The sequence below is a fragment of the Pieris brassicae genome, chromosome 4, assembly GCF_905147105.1.
Source record: "Pieris brassicae chromosome 4, ilPieBrab1.1, whole genome shotgun sequence".
Lineage (NCBI taxonomy): Eukaryota > Metazoa > Arthropoda > Insecta > Lepidoptera > Pieridae > Pieris > Pieris brassicae.
This window is the reverse complement of record NC_059668.1, coordinates 12694728-12711347: the sequence shown is the minus strand read 5'-3', so window position 1 is coordinate 12711347 and position 16620 is coordinate 12694728. Positions and strand designations below refer to the sequence as shown.

The 16620-nt window shown below is 34.2% G+C and overlaps 1 protein-coding gene across 6 annotated transcripts in view; it reads right to left on the bottom strand.

The window, feature by feature from the left end:
* LOC123709073 (nesprin-1) overlaps positions 1-16620 on the bottom strand; it is a 137996-nt gene that overhangs the window by 71359 nt on the left and 50017 nt on the right. For all 6 annotated transcript variants that reach the window (XM_045660175.1, XM_045660172.1, XM_045660174.1 and 3 more), the window contains 11 exons: positions 14800-14963; positions 13808-14084; positions 11880-13060; positions 11453-11659; positions 10813-11046; positions 10401-10577; positions 10071-10314; positions 9557-9736; positions 9185-9354; positions 8551-8755; positions 80-8113 (listed from right to left, as the gene is read on the bottom strand). In XM_045660175.1, the coding sequence (XP_045516131.1) occupies positions 80-8113; positions 8551-8755; positions 9185-9354; positions 9557-9736; positions 10071-10314; positions 10401-10577; positions 10813-11046; positions 11453-11659; positions 11880-13060; positions 13808-14084; positions 14800-14963 (11073 nt within the window). The remainder of the gene's footprint in view (positions 1-79; positions 8114-8550; positions 8756-9184; positions 9355-9556; positions 9737-10070; positions 10315-10400; positions 10578-10812; positions 11047-11452; positions 11660-11879; positions 13061-13807; positions 14085-14799; positions 14964-16620) is intronic.

Genomic DNA, 16620 nt, shown 5'->3' with positions numbered 1-16620 from the left:
TATTAGATATAACGGGCTGATTATTATAATGTATTTTAATCTATATACACAAGTAAATGTCAAAACAAATATTACATACCTGATATTTATTGAGTTGATCTATTTTCTCTTCCAATGTAGCTTTAGGTGTATAAGTTTTAAGGCTCATTTCGGTATCACTGAGCCAGTGCTGAAGACGATCATTGGCATTGTCAAACTCTATCCATTGCTGTATCTTAGCTTCTATACCACGTTTTACATCATGGACAGTGGTCGTAAACTTCTCTAAATCAGCTTTAAGTAAGCCAAGTTCTCGGAACATGGCTTCTTTACCACGTGGAGATAATTTATCTGAATGGTTTTCGATCAAATCCAATAGTATTTTAAGTTTGTTATTACCAGCTGGAATGGCATCCAAAAGTTCTTGAATTTTCGTTAGTTTATTTTGTAATGCGGCTTTATTACCGGTAAAATCTGATAAGAGATGTAGCCTGTTCCACAAATTCTTTTGATAATCTTGTAAAGACTTCTGTTGATCAGTAAATTGTTGATATATTTCATAAGTACTTTCATGATTGTCGATGACGGCAGTCAGTCTACTAGTGAGTGCATTATACCTATCCCAAATAGACTTAATAATAGATGTTGTTTCTTCAGTCTCTTTTTTACTTGATTGAATACTGGCTGCTACAGTTTTTGCTTTATCGGTAACTGTTTCTATAACTCTTTTATGGGAAGATATCTCTTGCAATAATGTTTTGTTTTTTAATATTTTACTTTTAATTTCTTGAGCAGAATTAAGTTTGGCATTTTCTTCATTCTCTATTACTTTTTCTTTTTCATCTAACCAAGACAAAGTTTGTTGTAAAACATCCTGATAACTAGACCACTGCAATGTCTGTGATTCATATTCTTTTTGCTGTTGTGCGATACTATCATTAAATTTATCCCACCTTTCCCTGAGTGATCTTATATCAGCGCGTATATTTTCTCGGCCCGAAGCTGCTGTTTCTGGCAGTACTTTATCACCAGCAGTAGCCAATATGCTCATTTTATGTTCACCGTTGTCTTTTTCTAGTAAGAAAACTTGCAGCTTATTTCCTTTATTTTCAATACTTAGTTTGTCTTCGATCATTTTCGATAGCTGTTCTTCTAGTGGTCTCAGCCATAAATCAAACTCACTTTGCAATTGGTTAAATTTCTTATGATCACCAACAAGTTCCGACCAATGTGTTACAATTTCTTTTGATATTAGATGCAATTGTTGATAGCGACTATTGACTTGTGTTACAAGTGGCTTAAGTCTTTCAACTCCACTTAATTGTATAAGGCTGTGAGATTCATCAACAAAGCTGTCAATTTCCTTTTCTTTCGTGTGAATAGCGTTACGAAGGTCGACATATCGTTGAAGCTGGTCTTCTTTTTCTTGTAAAGTAGAACAAAGAGTCTGATCACGACATTTGGATTCCATTTCTTTTAGCCACTCAGTCAAATTTTCAATCGATGTTTCAAAGGTGTTCCAAACAATTAACGTCTGCTTTAATCTTTGTTCTGACATGTCAATGCTCTGAACAGCATTACGTAATTGTTGTTGTAAATTATGAATTTCTGTCTTTATCAAAACATTTCCAGCCTCAGATGTACTTTTACTTACAATAGTAAAAACAGCTCTAATTTCATCTAATTTATTGGAACCAACTTTTTCAATATCTTTTAATGCTAAAGCAGACTGTAATTTTCGTATAATTTCAGGCTTTTCACCAGTAGCATTTTCAATATCCAATAACTTTTCTGATTGACCGCTTATCCATTCCTTATATTGTTGGATCAATCGACTTAGATCTTCGTGTTTCTTGACACATTCTTCTAAATTCTCTTGAAGATTTTGAGATTTAGTAACTATATTTTGGAATAACTGCTTTATAGACTGTAAATACACATTCAAAGATGCATCATGAGTTTGATCAACTAATTGCTGTGCTTTGTCACAAACAGATTCTACAAGCTGTTGGTGAGTCATAATTTCTTGGTGCATAATTTTATGATTTTGTAATTGAGCCTTTTTTTCTTCTAGGGAGGCCTTAAGTTCAGTGTGTTTTTGCATAGCACGTTCTACGTCCTTTAACCATTTTGTTAGCTGTTCCTGAGCCAAAGAAAAATCGGAAAATTGAAGTAAGCATTGATCCAACTTATTAACTGTTTCCTGAAAACTATCACCGAAACTATCCCACAATGATCTTACTTTACGTATTTTCTGACGAATGACCTCTCTGCCATCGGGACTTGTGTGTGCATAAAGTTTTTCTCCAAGACTAAGAAAATCTTCAAATATAGGCGTTTTCTTGTTTCTGGTTTCATACAGTTCTTTAGCTTTATTTTGCTTCTCTTGCAGAACAGCATAATCTCCGACAATTTCATTTAAATCTTGTAATTCACCAAGCATCCCACCAAGCCAATTTTCCATGTCGTTATATTCATTATCAAACGTTCTATGTTCGGAAACGAATACTTCATACTTGGATATGAGCTCGTTTGCTAAGTTGTTCAACGTATGGAATCTAGTAGCCAATTTTGAAGTTTTGTTTGTTATTTCTGTCTCATTTGTTATATTTTGAGTATCAGATAAAGCATTGAAACTCGTCGTTTTGGCAGTCAATTCATTTTGTATTTCTTTCAATCGTTGCAAATGTGCTACTTTTGCTTCCAGGGTACTTTTTAAGCTTTGATCTCTAACTAGACTTTCTTTAATCTTAAGCCATTCTTCTAATTCATCCAGCGTTCTCTGACTATTATTCCACTGCTGCAAAGTCTCTTTAAGTCTCTTATCTTGGTCTTGACATTGATTTTCAAATTGATCCCAAGTTGCTTTTAATTGTTCATATTCACTTATTAATACAGGGTGACCATTAGGACTGGTAGATTCCAAAACTTTATGCAATTGATGTTTAAGATTGTCTAAAGCCTGTTTTAATCCTGGTGATTTAGCCGAAACCTTTTCAATTACAGCTAGCTTATTGTCAATATCATCTTTTTGTGTGACAACGCCATAGTGCAACATACTATTTTCAGCTACATTATGGTTAATGGTATCGCGCGTTTCTTCAAACATTTGAACATATTTTTCATGATCAGAGACGTGACTTTCATATGATTTTATTCTATTTTGTATTGCCGTTGACATATTTGAATATTTATCTATAACGTTACTAAGACTTTTTTCAGCTTCGTCATCGGGCATTAATTTAATCTTTTCTGTAAGTTGTGAAAGCATAGATTGGTGCAATTCTACTTCTTGATGCAGTATTTTATTTGCATGTAATTGAGCTTTTTTGTCTGGTAAAGTAGGACACAACTTAAATTCTCCCAATTCGTTTTCTTTGTCACTTATCCACTTTTGAACCTGGTTAAAGGTATCATCAAAGGATGATCTCTTGTTATGAGTAGTTTCAATGTCCTTAATTACGTTATTTAGGGAATCTACAGAATCTTCAAACAAATCGCGCAATGTTCGTAACTCATTTCTGACTTTTTCACGCCCTTCTGGTGTTATGCCACTAAATAACGATTCACCAGTTTCAATAGCACTATTGAGTAATCGTTGGCCTAATTCTTTGTTTTCATTTAGTTTTTTAACCTGTTCTAAGTCAGCCACTGAAGGCTTAGAATGTTTGCTCATAGCAGCTAAATCGACTATTTTAGCATTAGCTTCTTGTAACCAATTTTTGAAATCGCTTGTTGTTTTCTCGTACTTCTCTTTATTTTTCTTTAAGTCACGTAAACGGTTAATGTGGTTATCTATGAACCTGTCTACAGTTTGATATCTATTCACTAAATGATTGATATATTGTGTAACTCTAGAATCAGGATTTTTTGAAAGCACACTTTCTCCAATTTCTGTGAGCCTGTTTATTTCACCACTATAGTTTTTAATCTCGTTGCGCAAACCTTCAAGTAGAATAATTTTATTGTCAATATCATTTAAGTCGCTGAGATTAGCTGCTTCTAAACGAACTTGGTTTTCTTTTTCTCGTAGCCATTCTGAAACCCGTTCTAATAATGTCTCATAATCTTGCCACGCATCAATATTTTCTTGCAATCTATTTTTGATTTCATCATAATTTGACGACAATACATCCAAGTTTTTCTGCGCTTTTTCTGTTTGCACGGCAGCTTCTTGGGCACTAACTGGTTCAGCTACAATTCGTAAAGTTTCACAAGCTTCTTTTAATTCCTTAATTTTTTTGTGGCATTCTTCAATACCCGTCCCGACTTCGAGTAGTGCGGCGCTTTTTACCTCGAGGTTGTACTTATCATTATTAACATCCGGCATGCACCATCTTGTTTTATCATCCAATATCTTTAAATTTCTGTTAAACATGCTAAGTTTATCCGTGAATGATTTTTGTAAGAAAGTAAGAAGCGTAGTTTCAGTTTTATTTGCGTGTGTCAAGACGCTTTCAAACCTTTTCTGAAGATTACTAAGTTCTTTTGGTACCAATGACTCGTAGAAACCAGGATAATTAGCATTCATTTCAGATACGTTTTGTGATAAGTTATCGATCTCGTCATTAAAGTTTTGAAGCTCAGCTTTACATAACTGGCATTTTTTCAAACGATCCAATATTTTACTATTATCACCGGACATGTCATCACATTTTATAATATCATCACGTACTTTGCTTACCTTATCTGAAAGACGTTTAATAGTATCTTTAAATTTATTTTCTTTTGATTCGAGGGATGATACAGCACTTTCTAAATTGTCAGCCAAAGATTTTAGAGCATCAAATTCATTATCTAAATATTCAACAATTGACGATACTTGTGCTGCAGGTATACTCTTATTTAGATTTGTAATCTGTTCACATTTAGTAATTATACTGCCTTTTAACCCTAAATATATTGGGAGTTCTTCTTTGTATTTCATAAGGTGATTTTGCCCAAACCTAATTTCTAGGTTATCACAAGCGTTACCGAGATTTTGCCCGGTTTCACTAAGCCATTGTACTACTTGATTTTTGACGTCATCAATTTGTCGCCAGACTAAAAGCTGAGAATCCAAATCTTGGATTCTTTTAATAATTGAATCATTTACTTTTTCCCAGTGTGTTTGAGTATTTAGGAAAGCGTCCTCTAAAGGAGAAGTATCAAAACCACCTAGGGTAGAAGCCTGTTTTAGTACAGATTGTTTTATTACATCCATCTGGTCTAACAAGCCTTTAGAACGTTTTAGCACTTCATACGACTTTTTCGCTTTCTCTAATGCCTGTGCCGTCTGAATGTAATCATTTGGTGCACTTTTACATTCATTGTATAGTTGTTCTGCTCTAGACATTTCTCTATCAAAAGCTACATTAAAGTTCTTTAATTCTTGTAGAGTTGATGAAAGTAATATGCACTTATTTTTAGTATCACGAACGGCGTTGACCACTTGGTCCCAGCTATTGTCCGCTGCAGAGAGAGCGTTTTGAATGGTACCCATATTTTGTTGATCTTCACGCATTAAATGCAGTCCTTCTTCTCTCAGTTCCTTTCTTACAGATTGTTTTTCTTTTAATTCTGCATCTAAACGATCCAATTGTTCAGTCATCTCCTGTATTGTTGCATCTGTTAAAGGAGCAGGTTTCTGAGACATGTCATTAAGGGAAGTTTGAATATTTTGGAGAATATCCGACAAAGCTTTATGCTGTACATTAAACTTGTCCCAACGAGCACCAACTTTTTGAACTAGGTCTCTTTTTGAAATAGTCTGATTTAGCAAAGTTTCAGTCTTTGTTTCTATTTCTTTCACCAAGCTAGACGGTGAAATAAGTCTTCCAGTGTTTTGATCAGTAACTTTTATCTTTGAAGGACCATCCAACAACGCTACGTTGGTCTTTCTCTCGGGTACTTTGGTTAGTATATTAACAAGTTCTTGGCGAAGAACTTCGTAGCTTTCCGGTGTTAATTTTGGTCCATCAATTTGATACTGTATGTGGTTCAATTGTTGCTTATTGTCTTCATACCAGTTCAATAAATCTGACCATTTTTGAAGAATGGTTTTGTTTTGTTGAATAGTACTTTCAATCAATTGATAGTTATCTGCAATGTTCGAATAGGTGTCATTTAAGGAACGCATTTCTTCTGGATGAGATGCGAGTGTCATATTCTTAACTTCATTATAAATATCAGTAAATTCCGGTGCCTTCGCTGCGTGTTCTTGAAGTAAAACATGCATTGACTGAAGAGTTGGCTCAACTCTGTCCGAACTTATTTGATCATAGCTTTCGGTTTTTCTTCTGAAATCAGTTATCCAGTTGTCAAAGTTATGCAATTTTGTAAGGAACTCTTGTTTTACAATTATTTTATCAGACAACTCGTTTATTCTTGATCTTACAGTTTCCGCTAGGTTGTTTGTTCGCTGTTTAATGTCATTTACCTTATTTTTCAATAAATTAGCACCTTCTGGTTGCACACTATGACAAATATTATCGCATGTTTGAGATAACGTTATTATTTTAGCTTGTTGTTGTGAAATTTCATTTCCAAAAGACTTCAATTTGTTTAATTCTCGATCAAGTTTTTCTACTTGCGGTGTTTCAACATTAACATTTCGACTATTTATCAGCTTTTCCCCATTATCTATCCAAACTTCAATTTTTTCTGCTTCCTTTTCAAATATTTCCCATTGGGCTGTTAGCTTTTCTAATTTACTATTCCATTGGTCTGCTAGGTCATGGACAACTGCCCACCTAGAATGTATTGCATCCACTTCATCAGGAGCACTCGTTTTGCCTGAGAGTTGATGGCTTACACTAGACAATATCTGTAGGTTCATCAATTGTTTGTCACAGTCGGTCACCAATGCTCTAGACTGCTGCTGCAATTGTTGTGCTTCTGGCAATGTTGTTGCTTTGGGAAGGCTCCCTAACTTTAGTTCGGCTTCTTCAATCCATGGTTTAATTTCTGCAACTCCTTTTTGATATTTCTGCCAGCTAGCAAGATCATGCTCTACCACTTTCGTTTGTTGCTCAGTGCATCTTTGTAGATCAACCATCATTTTTTCGAGTAAAGCAACGTCACCTTTAAGTCTGTTTGAATCTTGAACTCGATGTTCAACCGCCAATTTAGATCCTTGTTCGGCTACATTTTTGATGATATCCATTTTCTCAGTGATAACTTTTTGTAGCACTTGAGATTTTTCTACTCTTTCTTCGGGCGTTATGGTTTCAGATTGAATTTGTGATATTAAAGCCGGACTCTCTTTCTTAATCCAATCACGGACATCGTCGAGTTTACGCTCAATTTTAGTCCACTCTACGTTAAACTTTTCAAGGTGTATAACCTTTGTCTGCACTTCATCTTGTACTCTATCTAGCTTATGTTCAATAGTTTCTAAATCTTTTTCTATGACTGGTTTTGGCTTATTAGCTGTAAGAGATTGCAATTCTACATAGGCTTGTTGCAATTGCGGTAATCTTTCTGATTTTGCTTTTTCTATATCAGCGTTAACAGCATGCGTTTCCTGCAATTCACGACTTATGCTAGAGACACCGAGCTCTAAACCAGGATGCGCAACAAAATTTTCAATTTTATCTATATCAGAGAGCAATTCTTCTTTCTGATATTCGTAATTAGACCAAACTTTTTGGGTATCACATAACTTATGTAGGCGGTCAGTATTGGATTCATAAGCAACATTCCATCCAGATTCAAGATTCCTGACATCTTCTCTGACAAATGCTGGAGCATTTGCATCTTTAATTAGTTCCTTTCCTCGTTGCAACATGGACATAACTGAAGGCCTCTGCCTATCTAGTTTCTGGACAGTTGCTTGCTGCTCAAGTACTAATTGTTCAACTTGCTGTAGAGATTGAGGTTCAGGTTCAACCATTGCATGTTTCTGAGCATTTTCTAATATACAAATAACTTCATGTACTTCTCGTCTATATGTGTAACATCTAGTGTAGGTCTCAGTCTTAATCATAGTAATTTCAATAGTGGGTATGAGATTTTTATATCTTGAAATCAGATTTTCTAATTTAACCTGTTCTTCTTGAGCTTCATTATCAGAACAGTGATTTGAAAGCATATCCAATGTTTGTACAAGCCATTTCATATCTTCGCGTTTTCGGTCGGCTTCACGACAAATGTTCTAGAAATATTAAATTCATAATTTCATATCAGTAATACAAAATTAAATAAAAAAGCAACATACATCCTAATCAATGCATTTATTGATGTATGAAGAAATAAGAATATTTACCATTAATTCTCGCAGCTTTTGTCCAAAGATAGCAATAACAATAATAGGTTTTATAAAATTTACTACTTTTTCAATAAATTTTCAACAATTCAATAAATTCCAATGAAATTGAAAGAAAAGAAATAAATATTCACACACATTCCAGTGGGATTTATGCACTAAATTATTTGTTTTAATATAATTAATGTGACACATACACAAATGTATTTTTTTTTATTTATATTATTGTATTTGTGAATGTATTAATTTAAAACTTATAAATGAAAAAAAAAAATAGTTTTGTATAAAATGTAAATCAATCTATATAAACCTAAATATTATGTTACCTGAAAGATTGTTTTTTCTCTTTCAAATGCTTCAGCTGAGTCAACTTCTCGAACAATGCTGTCCATAGTCCTATCAACATGGTCCATCCACCTTTCCATTTCCCCGAATCTCTCTCTATAAGCATCCCACTTAGCTGGAATCTGTTGAAGTTGTTGTCTGAAGTTTTCTACTCGATGTACTGTAGATTCCCATTGTCCTTCACATCTAAAGTCAAAGAAAAATAAAGTAAATCTGATGTTGTAATCATTTTTGTGTGCATTTTGGGGAATAAGGCCTCAGAACTTTAAGTGCAGATAACACATCCCTGACTGATAAAATCTACTACCGTTACTAATAAAAGATAATTCAAAACATTTCATATGTTAAAATCATTTGATTATTTGTTTCTATTACCACATACCTGAAGATATTTTTTGGAAATATATTGCAATATTCCTTACAATTCATATTAAGGCAAGTTTAAGGTTAGTTTCTTGTATATAAGCTAACTTAGCCAGAGTTATTAGACATGACTTTCTGTTTTTCCATACATAAGTAGATATGTATACTTTTCCTTATCACAAAACATTATCTTATAAGTTACAATGTGTAGGTTGTGGAATATGAACTTATATAAAAAATAAAAAATCGTACCTTCGCAGCTCTTCCTCAAGGCTTGTGTCTCCCGTTTGATGTGTATAACTACTGGAAATTTTATTGAGATTCTGAAGACATTGTTCAACCTGCATCACCTTGCCCTGATTACGGAAGTACTCCTCATTTCTGATAAGAATGCCATCTGCATCATCACTTTGGTTGAAAGCCTGAAACATTTCAATGAATTATTACTTACTTCATTCAACTATAATATTAAATAAACAAGTAAGCAAACACAACATATTATTGAGAATAAATTAATGCCAAAAGCAAGTTACAGTGACATACAGTTATTATTTCTTGGGATCAACGTTTTACATTCTAAAGGAGTTTCGCCAACTAAACTGTTTTTATTACTGATGTAAGTACCTGCTCCTCATAAGCGATTTCCTTTTCGATATCTTTGATACAATGATGAAAGACGGTCTCATCCAATTTGAATTCTAGTCGCATGAGATGTGGCGGCGCGCGCTCAAGTAATTCCTTCCATCTTCTTTGCAACTCTTCTACTGTTCGAACCACACCGGCTCTATCTTCTTCCTTCACTAACTGTTAGGAATTAAATTCCAAATAATAGTTTATTACTCATAAAATTTGTATCACATATTTGTTGAAAAGTAAAAGGAAAAATCATTAAAATAATATATTTTTTTGTGTACGATAATACCAGTAAGTGAATTGTAATCAATAATCACACTACACTTACAATAATATCAATATGACTGCGAGTGCGTCACTTCATCGTTGATTATGACAACTTACAAACTGATGAGTCTGTATTAACTACAATGTTAACCATAGGTTATATCTGACACGGAGTTATCTGGTTGTATCACATATTAATCTCTAATCATATTTAATTATTAATATTTGCTATAGGTACCTCAACTAGCTCTCGTCCTGATCGGACAAGTTCTGACACCGCTCTTTCGTCAGCTCCATGAAAGAACTGTTCATGTAAATGAAGCGCTTGCTTATTATCCACTCTGTTATCACCTAGCAACGCTTCAGCTCTAGACGCCCAGTCTTCAACGACACGTTTTTTGCTTTCGAAATCTTCCCAGGCGCGAACCAAACGTTGCAAATCTGCTTCACGGCGAGTTGCCTCAGATGATACATGTGCAAATCTAAAAAAAATATTATTTTTGCCAAAGGTTCCACTTACTATATAAATACATAGTTGTCATATAATATATTTTATAAAAGTACTCACCTCTCATTGAGATCCCTCATTAAAGAAAGTTGATCGCTGACGTCTGCGCTTTTATCCATATCAGCCGCCTTTACAATATTCTGGAATACTTTGTTTTTACTTTCCAGCATTGATCTATAGTATGTTGTCCGTGAGAAGAATGTTCGATGTATTTCATAAGTTTCTTCTATCACCTCACTGTTAAAAAAAAATTAAAGATATTTGAAAATAAAAGAAGTGCAGTGTTTGTTCTAGAAGGTGTAAACATTTATAATGTTCCAAAAATTAATAAAGGATAACGTTACATTTAAATATTAACATAATATAATTATAAATAACTAAATATTACTACTCGTTAATATTAGGGCATAGGACGGCTAGTCAGCCGTCCTTATTAAAGCATAAATAACACACGTTATAGCTTGCAACTAACCGCCTAGTTTCGGTAGTGGATCGAAGAGCGTTCTCGGCCTTATCCAGCCACTGTCCAATTTCTTTTTGTCCTGTCTCCAACGACTCGTGCTGGACCAATAGCTGCCGATATTGATGCAACTTTACAGGGACAGTAGCCCTGACTTTGACTAAAGCTTCCTTTTGCTGCTTCAGTTTGTTCATGTTTTTCTCAACTTCGTCTCGAGGTAACTCAGCGATTGCGTTTTGAAATGTCCTAGAAGTACAAATTATTTTAAAGTCAAAATAACTTTATTCATATAGATAAATAAGTACACTTATTAACGTCAAAAAGAAGTAAAATTTATTCAATATTTACATTTACTATCAGTTTCTTACCAGAGGAACTGGCAAGAAACTCTCCGTCATTCTTTTTAATCGCTAAGTTTTGAGACACAAATTGTGGAGCAAATCAATCCCAAGTAAGGATCATTTGTTGCGATGCGTTAAATTTTTTAAAAAATAATTAATTAATTTGATTTTCACACTTCTGATTCACACTTTGCTAGTGCACCACCGTATTTTATAAGTAAATTCAAAAGCTAAATTGATTATATTTTCATCTTATAATTAATTAAATTAAATAATAATGTTATCTCATTAAAAGAATAATCCAATATTACCTGCTTATTGACTTAAAGAGTTCTTCATGTTGTTCAATTTCCGAGTTAAGTTGTAAAAGTTGATCAATATATGTTTGTATATCAGTTGTGTTGGCTCGTGGGTGCCGGGAAAGCAGATTCTCAGCGCCCGTTAGCCACGAGTCCAGATTCTGAATCCCATTCGAGAGTTCGCGTCTATGGCGAAGAGCATCACCTCCTCTGACGTATCTAATTAAAAAAGTATTACTTATTATATTAAGTAAACCACACAAATAGAAAGACCTTTGAATGAAAGATTGCCCTACAGTTATGGTATGAGACGATTAATTTTTAATACGATACGATAATATTAAGAAAAAGTGTATATTTTTTGCTATTTAAAGATTAATATATAATATTCGCAAATTGCTATAAATTAAAACTATATTGTACCATATACTGAGCTTACCTTTCTGCTTCTTCCCAGACTCGTTCCCATCTTTCTGTGATTTCCACGTACTTTCTTTTAATCTCTGAGCTATGTTCCTCGGTACATGTTGCTGCCAGGAAGCCTGCAGCGTCTCCTAACAACTGATGCTTCTCCTTCCACACTGTCAAATCTTGGAAGAACTCGAGCCTCTCGTCCTCTGAGACTCGTAGCATATGCTGTGCTTTATCTAGCCATGTTGTAAATTTGTCAGATAGCATCGTCCACCTTTCCCAGTGAGCGATTACTTCCTCGAGTACACTTCTAGCGCATCTCACATCAGATGCAACTCTCCTCCACGTTTCAGACACATCTCGTAAAAACACATCAATCTCTCTGGCTTCACTTCTATCTACTTCACACACTCTCTTATACTCCTCAGCTACCTGCTTTATATCAACGTAAGCTCTATCAAATTCTTGGAATATTTTATTCTTTATTACAAAATTGTCGTAATCTTCTAATAAGGCACGTACATGATCGATTCGACCGTATTTACCGGTCCAAGCGGCTAGTTTAGCCTTCGTTAATTCGGTGAAAGCAACGATACAGCATTTGTGTTCGAGATATTTCAATCTCGCTTTTCTTTGGGGAGCGTTACGACTCACTGTCTGCAATCGCTGCTGCATATTCAGCAGTCTTTCGGGGGGGATTTGGGATGCGTCGGAAGATCTCAGAGCGGCTTCAAATCGCTCTATGACAGCGGGTAAATCTGCGAAGAATCTTGTGTGTTCCTCTAGTTTTTCACTGATGATCGCCGCTGTCTTTTCATCAAAGGCGGTCGGTATTTCATCGAAGTAAAGTAAGAATTCAGCTCGGGCTAGCCACTCCCCAACAACACGGAAATCTCCGGGTAAATCTGAATCTAGAAGCCAGAGCCATTTCCTGTGCAGTCGTTCTAGTTCTACCCAGAGTCCAACAAGTTCTCGCCAGGAGCTGGGGGCGATGGCTACTAGGCTCTGTGTGTACATAAGCTTCTCCAGCTTGTGGTACAATGGCTCGCGAGCTAATCGGTCGGTTTCCGCCAGGAGATAATCATTGTAGTTTCTGGAGAGAGTTCTGGAGTCATATTGTCTTTGAAGTATGCTCACGCGCTCTGCAAGCCACGCCCGTAATATTTCGTACTCTTCTTGTACTGCCGCTACTGCGTCTGGCCCCGTCGTCTACAAACCAGTTTAGAATAATAACATAGAGTTATACCTAGTTCATATGTCATAAAGTTACATTAGTTTCATTTTTAATTAACCGAATTGTTTTTGTTTTTTATTCATCAATATTAACTTGGATAAAGTCGCGGAAGCTAGTTGTCAATGAATGATTGAGAGGTCATTTGTTATTCTCAGAAACTAATCGAAAAATTACATTCGTGAGAATGCTAATTTTAACCACACAATGAAAATAGAATAATTTTCTCATCCATCATGTGATATAAATAAACTCTGTATAGCAGTGTAATGCATTTTATTGGTTTAATATTATATTATTACGCATTTAAATCATTGCATAATAATTTACAATTATATCATCCAGTATCCCAAAGATACGATCGCTACTAAAGTGAGTAATTTGGCGTGTAAGAGCACGACTACAACTACTCATAAATTAAGCCTACCAAAAACCTTTTCTTGTGAAATTTTTCAATTGTATCGCACTGCAAAAAGTTATCAGATTTTACTTAAAGCAAATCTTCATAATTTCAAAAAAAAACGTACCTGAGTCAAATAGTTATTTTAGTAGCTATATGTCTAAGAAAAATATTTGCTTAATGTATAAGGTTTGTAACATTATTTTGTTTATAAACGCTTCGTATGTTTCGCCCTTATTTCACTTGGCTCCTTTTGGCATAATGAATGAGTGAGTAGAAAGTAGAGAAGCGTGTAAAACATCTGAAATTTATGTGTTAATCTTACCTTAGGCTCAGGATATTTGTGTAGGAACTGGGCAACATATGTCATTATGGACCTCTCATCTGGCTTATCAACATCTACATCTTCAGCGTCCAGCAACCTAGCGATACCTAGCTGAGTTTCAGCGACATCGAACGCGTGTTCCAATCTCTGTCTGTTTGTCTTCCTCTTCATCTCCGCCAGGTTTATAAGGTTGGCTTTGATTGCATCAATGATCGCCAGGAAAGCGATACCATCACGCCATGACGGCCCGAAGTCTGTTACTTGGATATTTGAGTCCCTGGAAGATAATTTAAATCAGTTTGTAAAGTCGAAGGTCTCAGAAATAAATAAAAATGCCTCAAATTACAGAAAATTATTAAAAGTGCCTCTTTGCAGAATATAAGTAAACACCCACTCGGACCAAAGCATATGTATTTATTTTATTACAAGCTTATTCCTTCCTTCCTAGTATTAGGATTTATCCTCCAGAAGAATGAATTTAAACAAATACATCTTGATTTTATACATATAACATGTAGTCCGATAGGATTATTTATTTTACAAATGTTTCGTTTCGTTTTACTCAAACGTGTTAAGGCTATCAATAAATATAAATCACATAAACATAAATATATCTCAATGAAAACGTATATATAACATGCTAAGACCACGTCTGCCATTGTATTAAACGTAAGGTTGAAGGCGCGACAGGTGTTGGAACCGCAATGACTCGATGATTTTAGGTCAAGCCTTACTAGCAGACCAATCTAGCTAGCCTCGTTCGACGATATAACCTTTTTTTAATATTATGGCAATAGTTTTAACTTTATGCCGACATAAAATTTGTAGTAATTTGCAGGTCTTACGAGACATTATAAATAATGCTTATTTCTTAAGCATTTAACCTTGAAATGTGTTTGGCGTAGTAAATATTTTATTCATCTGTACACTATATAGAAAAAATGGCATCATTAGTATTTATGGTTACTATTGATAAAAAAAATGTCCTTTACTTAGGCAACGCATTAGCCACCCATTGCAGCAAGGTCTTCTTGGCGCCCTGCTTCCAGCGGTCTTCCGCTCTGTGTGTCGGTGTCGCAGTTCCGGACTCCTGCGACATGACAGACGCACAACGCGATCCACTGAGGTACTCTAGGGCTCGGCTGTTCTCTTCGATCTAGTGATTAGGAAGAAATATCAGGTCATGTTTAGCAAGCCTCTTGGTTAAGTTTATAGCTGTGTATGTTTGAGACTGGCAGGGTTTTCAGTTGATTTATTCGTAAAATGTACGGCTTTTGTATATATTTTAATTCGTTATTTTTAGTAATATGTTTAATGTATGTTCATAAGCAATCATCTATGTATCGTATTTTGGGAACTCACGAAGTATATTTATTATATATACAGTGAGAATATTTTAAAATCCTCGCTACTATATTTGAAATATGTGAAAATTTATTGCTGGCTATTTGAAATCTACAAACTCCATAGCATTTCATGTGATTTTGGAATATTTTAGTGTAACTTGCATTTGCTACTACACACGGTGTGATATTTCCGCTTTATTTAGTAAATACATACGTAACATAAGCTGTGAAGCGATTCCACGTGAAAAGAAAAAAATATATAATTTTTAAAATAATAATAAGCTGCTAGAAATAAATAAAAATGTGTACGTGTAGGCACGTAAGAAGTGAAACTTCTTTATGACCTTATTTTTCGAAAAAATGATCTACTATATGCGACTTTAAAGTAATTGGTTAAATAAAGTTTAACAAAAGGCTTTTATTATTATAGAAATGGATACAAATATTTCATTTTACCTTATTACTACTAAGATTATTACAGAATTTTATTAATTGTTATACAATTATTACTATCATTGTTATCGTTATTATATATTTTTGTTATTAATGGCTTCGAAACTCTTTCGAAAAATTTGACGGTATTTTTTTTACAAAGCCCATAAAAAAGTTTCACTTCAAAAAAAGATTCCTGTAAGGGATTTCAGATAACCAATATTAGTTATTGACAGTAAAGTTTATTTTTTCTTTAACTTATTGATAAAATCTATAATTTTATAACAGTTGTAACTAAAATCACTTTTGTAAACACAAAAAAGTTTTATGTATAATGGACGTTAAAATATAACAAGAACTTAAATTAAAAACATTCATAACGAAATAATGAAACCATCACATTCTATGTTTGAATACTTTCTACATACCATAAAAAAAATTTAAGCTTAAAAAGTAAATTTGTGAATAGATCGTGCAAAACAAAAGCTTGCGCCTACCCACCTTTCGTCCATTATCCTGTAGGCCCAATATACTGAGCGAAGCTTGCGCAAACAAATTATATTCAAGCCAATTAAAATTATAGACTTGCTTTTGAAAAGCACAAGTCCTTTGGTACAAACACACAGTTTTAATTTCGAATTCTACAACTTGTCAACAGTATTCAAATCATCAGAACTGCGTGTTCGTATCCAGTTTAAATAGGTGAAGTAAGAATTAACAAAGAAGAGAAATTATCACTTATTATAACAGAAAGTGCAATAATATCACACTGTGTTCTATAACATCTGTATTGATTTTGCTAGCTTAAAGTTTGTCCATGGATTCATTCCTAAGCCGTGTTTAAAATAAAATAGAAAAAAAATTGAAAATAAACACTGATTTCTGTAAATTGGCAATTTCCTTACAAGTGACGGTGCTTTTCAGTCTAGACAACTTTCACTCTAAGTTCTAAGCCTATGTCGTGAGTCACGAATTTCGTGATACTAATATCACTAATACTACGTAATTTAAACAAAAATGTTTTCAAATTGTACG